The 7677-nt window shown below is 45.8% G+C and overlaps 1 protein-coding gene across 3 annotated transcripts in view; it reads left to right on the forward strand.

The window, feature by feature from the left end:
- Positions 1 to 5526, forward strand: part of LOC144128439 (splicing factor 3B subunit 2-like) — a 39198-nt gene extending 33672 nt beyond the window's left edge. For all 3 annotated transcript variants that reach the window (XM_077661841.1, XM_077661840.1, XM_077661842.1), the window contains 4 exons: positions 569 to 807; positions 1235 to 1334; positions 2646 to 2864; positions 5379 to 5526. In XM_077661841.1, the coding sequence (XP_077517967.1) occupies positions 569 to 807; positions 1235 to 1334; positions 2646 to 2864; positions 5379 to 5447 (627 nt within the window). In that variant the 3' untranslated portion in view covers positions 5448 to 5526. The remainder of the gene's footprint in view (positions 1 to 568; positions 808 to 1234; positions 1335 to 2645; positions 2865 to 5378) is intronic.
- Positions 5527 to 7677: the final 2151 nt, after the last annotated feature.

A 7677-nucleotide genomic window follows, 5' to 3' on the forward strand; every position in this document is an offset into this window, starting at 1 on the left:
TTCGGAAAGCTAAAAATGCTCTCTCTTTGTTATTCTGCACCCCACCAGAGAGAGTGGCATGATTTATGGTACATGGCACCTTGATGCAAGCACCAAATTTGGTACTTGAAGCACATGGGTTCTCATGCTAAAAATATGTTCTGCAGAGTAGACTGTGATCTTGAGAACAAGTTGGAAACTTGTTTTTAATTTTCAGGCATATTTGCTTGTGTGTGTTTTTATAAAAGACAGGACTTGTTAAATTCTCATGGTTCAGCATTAGTGCCTGCCATTGTGCTGCAGTTCATTGTAGAATTTCTGGTATTAAGGCTGATAATCTTGCATTTCTACTGGCTCTAATTTTGTGGCTGTGCATTAGCTTTCCAGAAAGAGTTCAATGGCAGCCATCTTGTTTAATACTGGATTGAATGAGAGGGATTGGTATAGTCCAATTGGAGTCTGCTTAGCTCTAGCTTTTCACACATGCTGATCAGTTCGTCACATTAAATGAAGCATTACTCTTCTCGCAAGCACAAACTTTGATCATGCAACCTCATTCATTCATTTTTTTGTCTTGACTGCATTCCAGAACAACATGGTTGAGGAGGAAGTAGATCGCACTTTGTGGGGTGAGCTCGAGAGTGAGTCCTCTGAGGAGGAAGAAGATGAGGACGAGGATGAGGAAGAGGGCATAGAAGATGAGACTGGCCTGGTCACCCCAGCTGAGGGCCTGGTGACACCCAGCGGGTTCAGCTCTATACCGACTGGAGTTGAGACGCCGGACATGATTGAGCTGCGAAAGCGCAAAATCGAGTCTGAGATGGAAGGGTGAGGCTGGCATGCTGAACTGCGTACTCTGTGATAAATGCATAGCTATGTTGCACTAAGAGATTTTTAGACTTGTGCCTTTCATAAGTGAGTACAGATATTGTTTGCATGGTGGTTTCGGAGTCCAGAATGACGACTGAGTTGCTGTTTGCAGCTAGGCTGGAGCAGGTTTAACTTGTCAGGAACTTTTGTAACAGTAAAATCACCTATTTGCACCCATTTCAACAGAGCTGTCTTAAAAAAACCAACTGGCAACATTGATGACATTTGTGTTTTGTCACTGACATGCTTTGCCTGGCATTGGCAACGGTCTGACATAACTGACATTGTTCAGTACAGGAGGAACTCGTTGCCGTTACAGTGTTGCTACTGCAAAGAAGTTGTGCTGTTCAATGATGAAGCATACTTTTGTTTCTTTTGGCCGCAGTGGAGACACCCCAGCTCTGTACACCATCCTGCCTGAGAAGAAGACAGAGAGGGTGGGCGCTGCCATGATGGGATCAACACACGTCTACGATATGAGTGCGGTAGGTTTTCCATCCTGTGCTCGCGTGCAGCACCGTTCCACTTGAATTTGTTTCCATTCGGTGCGAGCACAATCTGTTTCTGTTTTTGAGGGGGAGCCTGGTCTTGAAAGCAAAATTTCATTAATGCGGTCATAATTATAAAAGCTTCAGGGAACATGCATTTTTGCACGCCGATTCTAAATAGCTTCAGAAATGCAAGGAAAAGTGTGTATCCCCATTTTGTGAAATGGCAGCTTCAATACCCTATAACTCAAGTTCTATGATAGGCAGGAAGACAATTTTACTCTTATTGCATTCCTTGGTATCGAGAGAACCCAATGGCATACATATCAGCAAGTTTCCTGCAGCAAATTTTTTCAAAGCTCATCGCAAAATACATGTATAAAAATTATGTAAGTGCTCAAGGCATTGTTTTACATGAAACTAAATGACATATTTAGAATCGGCTCACAAAAATGTTCCCTGAAGATTTCTTAACTGTGATTTTATCAATAAAAATTTTGTTTTCAACACCAGGCTCCCCCCTTAAAAGTAGTTGTGCCTTTAGTACTAGTGTGTGCTTTGGCATACATTTTGAATTTTTTATGAGTTTCAGTATGTTGTAGAGGAGGCTGGTAATGGTAGGCTTTTTTGTTTTTTACGGGCACTGACTGAGGGCCATTGTTAACAGGGCTTAGTTGTCAAGAGACAGATTTCTCATTGCCCTCTTCATGTGCCTTTGCAGTTGAGGAGGAGGAGAAGGTGATGATGGTGTCCTTTAATTGTGTCAGATCTTATGTTCCTGGAAGAACACTGGCAGAAACCACTCCAGTTTAATGCACTGCATGGCTAGTCATGGAAGGTTGACCCAAGCTTGCTGTGCTACTAATTGTGGCATTGAAGAAGCAAAAGCTGCAGGCAGTGCACTCTAGAAGAGTGATCATTGCAAAATCTGTACTTTAGTCTGCTTCACAAATATTGGCTGGGGGCAAGTTTTTGGTAAAGAAAAGAAAAAAGATAATGGCAACAATGTCAAGGGCATTCTGACATGTTGTACCCTGGTGCTTGAAATGCAACTAGAATTTGCAGAGGATTGATGTTGGCAGCACTAGGTCAGTGTTGAGCTGAGCTGACCAGCTCTGTACCTTTCCTGTACTGCCATGTTGTACGTCCATGGACGGACGTTCGTGCTAAACGATACTCCCAGTGCATCTTTGGGTTCGATGACCTTCCTTTTGAGACCTGAGCTGGTGGAGGCTGTGAGAAACACTAATCCCATTCAAAAAGAATGTCAAGTTTTATATTGGTGACATTGGTTGCCCTGCATTGCAGGCCATGGCAAAGGGCCCCAAGATGCCAACGGCGGTGGCCGGAACAGCAGTGTCCACCAAGCAGTCGGGTGGGGTGGAAATCGCCCTGGACCCGAGTGAGCTGGAGATGGACTCAGCGGCCATGGCAGCCCGCTACGAGCAGACCCTGCGTGAGCAGCAATCACACCTCGCCAAGGAGGACCTCAGCGACATGGTGGCTGAGCATGCGGCACGCCAGAAGGTGAACGACCCTTTCCCTCCCTCTTTGTTTCAAACTTGGTGGCGTTGCATGGCTTTTGAAGAAGGAAGGTTGATTGAACCAAAGTGACTCTGTGGGGGAACTCGAGTTACAGGACTGTCAAGGTCGCACTGAAAAAGGTTCCAAGTGGTGTCATTGGAACAGTAGCCTTTAGGATGTAAACTGAGCATGTTAAATGGTTGAGCCACTGAGGAGTGGCTTCAGTAGGCTACAGTTTGGAAATAGAGAATCAGCTGGAGGACTCTCATGAAAAAAGCTGATGGTTGCTGGCCCAGTTAGGTGAGTTTTGTGCTCCTAAGAGACATTCAGTGCGTGGAGTACCTAAAATTGTAGCATTCAGCCCATCTGCAGGTCATCAGTACAGGTCACACTTTGCGTAGCTTTGCTCATTGGAGCTAGGGAACAGTTTTTGAGTGACAAGCATTAAAGGGAAGTGTGCTGGTGCACACTTAGAGTGCCGTTTGCCAAACCTTTGGTGCATGGCAGCTGCAACACTCCATGCTAATACGTAACAAAGCCTCGTTATTTTAAAGACATTAGGACCGCGACATATTCTTGAATTAAGCAGGTCTCGAGTTAACCGAGCATACTAAAAAAATGGGACCCTGGCAAAAAACTATGTTACGGGAACATGCTACCTTTATTGGATGAACTTTGCAATTCGTACTTAGGTATTTGTCATAGATGCTGTTCCCCTAACCACAGCACACTACACAAAGAAACAGCACAGGCCGGCGTAGTGCACAGTCAACCTGTCACTGGCGCTTTCGCTAGACACCGCCTTGACAAAGCTTTTTGAGAGCGTGCAACATTGAAACTGGTACCCTCTGCTGCATTGCAGTGAAGCACGTCTTCTCTACATGTGCGCACTTTAGCAGTCTGCAAGTTGTACCATGGACCAGTTTTTGCAAAGCTGGAAGTATTGGGCTGGGGAACTTTGCATATCAAGCATTGGCATGGCTCTCACGTGCACCATCGCGGCTCTGAAGGGCCATTGCTGTCGATCACCGAATTTGCAGCAAAATTGGGATTGGGCATGCTCGCAAAGCACCCCCATTCGTAGAATTATTCTGGCTGGTGCAGGCCACAGGCTCGAATTATGCTGTAAAATTTACTTTAGGAATTACAGAACTGTAGAAATTCTTCGAATTATCTAGGCTTTGGTTGCTTGGTAACAACATTATTTGACCCACATCAGTTGATCAGGTGGGGTTGGGTGAAGCGGGAGGGGAATGAGCAGGCTGGCGACGGGCCCTCAGGCCACTCTAGATGACCGGGCACTGTTGCACAGTGGCGACCTTCAAGGCCCAGCCCACGATGCAAAGCTGTAGCTCTGCTTGTGAGCTGTATAGAGCAGCTTCCCATCGCGCCCTGTGATTTCATCCCTTGGAAGGGAGGTTTCGGTCTGTTTGGGCATGTATGGTAGGTGTGTTTGAAATCCGCTCTGGTGCTTAGGCATAAGTGACAGGTTGGAGATTTCTTCCCTCTGTGTATGAGGGAGAGGAGGAAAGGGGATGGCATGCTGGCAGTTCGTAATCAACGTCACACCACCTGCTAGGTTTTGGTCAGGGAAGGGTGAGGAGGGGTGTAGATTTGGCTTTGCTGTAGTACTGGTCTTCCTGTTATGGCTTTGGCAAAAGCTGCAGCAATCAGTTTGATGTGGCTTCATTAGCAAACTGTGGACACCTTACTGACTGCCCATGACAGATATCAGTGGCACTCCAAGAGTGATATCCTTAGCAGAATTGAGAGCAAGTTTTGAACAAAATATAGATATTCTCCATCCTTCTTACTTTAACAATCACGTACTACTAGCAAGAAACTTGTGATGAAGTGACAAAGTTGTTTTTGGACCTTGTGTGTACCACGGCCAGATAGCTCTTAGCAAGGGTTCTTCCATTGTGAAGCAGAAATCATGCTGTGCTTTAATATTTTAAAAGCATCATACTGTTCTGCACTTTGCAAGGGGGTACTGAAAAAAAGAAGTGATTAGGTCTGCGTTGGTAATAGGCCAGATGCCATTCTGTAGTGCGTGGTAGTGTGATAAGTACACTTTTACTGCACCATCACCAGTTCGTTGATGATGAGCAGCAAAGAGGAGCCATAAAAGAATGACCATGTTAATGGTGCCTTCCTTCCTTCTGCTCTAATGTAGCCATCATGGTTAATGGAAAGTAATCACAGTTAATAGAAAGTAACAGGCACACAGTCATGTATGAACAGATTTTCACAGCCTTGCTTGTCTGAATAAGGCACAATGGTTTTCACTGTTGTCCGAAAAATATAGCTGTGAAGTTGAAGTTTCGAACTTTCAAAGAAAGTAAAAATACAGCTGCTGAAACAAAACTGTATGCAATATGTACTGAGAGGAGTGCATGTGAATGCAGTCGTTGTTGCACGAGCTTGTATTTGTGTGGTTGCTTGACCGATCAGAGGTAATCCATAGACGAGCCAGCACAAACATGCATGCTTACCATATTTATTGTGCATTCACAGAACAAGAGGAAAAAGCAGCAACAAGACACCACCAAAGCAGCAAAGAAGTATAAGGAGTTCAAGTTTTAAAACAATGTGCACGAGACTTCACGATGCCCCCCTGCGCCCTCATCTGTTGAAAATAAAGCTACCATTTGCCCACTGTGAATTGTTTGATGCAAGGTTGCTTCTTTGGGTGTGTGAAAGGTGCTGTACTCGTTCATGTTTAGATAGTAGTCCCTCCTCTGCTTTGCTAAGTGAGCTGAAGACACTGTCCAAAAAGGGCTTCCACTTCTGCACCATCTTGTTACAAACGAAACTTGTTGCTTCATCCTGAAAAACATCAGTGAAGTTGTGCCAAACTGCGCCAATATGAACGCCTTGGGCAATGATAAAATGGCCGGCATTCTAGATGGGCCTAGCGTGGGTTGTGCCTGGCGCGACCTTCACATTAGCACGCGACCTGCACATTAGCACGCCACCGCACGAATGCTTTGGCAAAATTTGCACGGTAAATTTTGGGAGCGACAAAAGTGTATTCGACTCAATTTGATACGAGCAGCGGCTTTCGCCTGCACGGGCAGTCTTGGAGGGTGCAACCAAAGTCTGCAAATTATTTGGAAGACGTGCTCGCTCCTCAGATAATCCAGTAAATTAGCGTTGCAAATTTTGGGACCTCAAAGAAGTTTTGGAATGAACTGGGATTTTGAACAGGCCGCGATTTCGAATCGGCCATTTCGATATTTTGAGGTTTTTAATGTGCGTTGGCTGCCTTTGTGCCTCGCCTCCAAAAAGAAGAATTAGCACACCTTTAACGAGTAGCATTCCCTACATTATCAGCTGATTGCCAGCTAAGTGTAACAATGACGGTTGCATTAGTTACGCCCACACGTCAAGTTCTTCGCGGGATTGCGGAAAAAAATATATGGGCCGGGAAACATAGTAGCTGAACACGCTGAAAAAGCAAAGCGACAGGAGGGAACCAAGCGGTGGTTTATTTCAGTCTCGGCAGATGATAATGTTGTTGGTGATTGTCTGCCGCTTTCTCTCCTTTTTCTCCATTTTTCTGCAAGCACAACATACTTCTCCACAATTTTGCAATGATCGTCACTTGTGATCTGTCTGCGTGCGCAGAAGGTCCCGAGATAGCTCGACATCTGCCGGAGCAGCTGTCAATAGTGGCAGGGAGGGAGCGCGTATGCTCCTGCGCTGTTTTCGCTGCGATCGCTTTATTGTTACCCAATTCTCATGTTATAATCTAAAAACTCCGTCTTTTAAGCCATACAGAAACAGGAAGAAGCGGAAAACGGAAACAAAAGCCCCGGGGGCAGCCCGCACACCTCGTGTCGCTACGTAGCGCGCTGTCGCTCGCGGCGTAGTTTTCGTTTTCGCGCTTTCACTTGTCCGTTCACCTAACTGTGGCGATGGAACCTCATCAACAGCTGCAACAAAATTCACGCCACCTTTAAGCACCGGATTTGTCGGCGTAGCCGGAGCGTGTTGGAAGCCGCCAAACACAGTGGAACACGGTCAAACTTTGGTGGTCATTACAGGGTCCCGCTATGGCTGGTGCGCTGTAACCGTGCCACGTGCGCAGTCTCTTTAGTGCTCTACGCAGTTGATATTTGTATCGTCAAGCCAGACTAAGCTATGTAAAAACTTAAAATGGCTTCTGGCACTAGTTCCACCATCCCAAAACTGGCAGCTTGATCGGCAAGGCACGTCTCGAAACTGGGCACAGCTGCTCCAAAGCGTTGATTCCACAGCTCTATAAAGTGCTCCAAGAGAGCTCTATATCCCACACAATGCCTTTTGGCTGCTCCAAAAATTGCTCCAAATCATGGTTTTGCGGCAGCACTGCTGGTGCCCATCTCTTCATAGTTATTGGAGTGTACCATGAGTGAACACCTAACAAAGGTGTGTCTGTTCTCGTCTCGTACATGCTAGTCTGCAAGCTTCAAGGACCCATCTTGTCTCACATTATGCAGCAATTTCTGGGAGTCATGTTTTTTTTAAAGCAATATTTATTGCCTCCGGGCATAAAGGGGGTACGTAATGCTGGTTGAAAGAAAAGGGTGAATGAAAAATGGTTGGCCGATCTAAAGAAGTCCAGGAGTGGGCAATGATGAGATCCCTGCGTCCAAGCGGTGTATGACAAAGGATTGTTCAGAGAGACAGTCGCGTTTTTAGTGCAATGCATGTTCACCTCGTGCAACCAAGTGGATGCCCAGCAATGTCCGGGAGTGTTAATTGGTGTGTAGGCTGCAGGATGCGAATGGCAGGTGCCATATGGTCGAATTTTTGAACATATTTACACTGA

The sequence above is a fragment of the Amblyomma americanum genome, chromosome 4 (genome assembly GCF_052857255.1).
Source record: "Amblyomma americanum isolate KBUSLIRL-KWMA chromosome 4, ASM5285725v1, whole genome shotgun sequence".
Classification (NCBI taxonomy): Eukaryota; Metazoa; Arthropoda; class Arachnida; order Ixodida; family Ixodidae; genus Amblyomma; species Amblyomma americanum.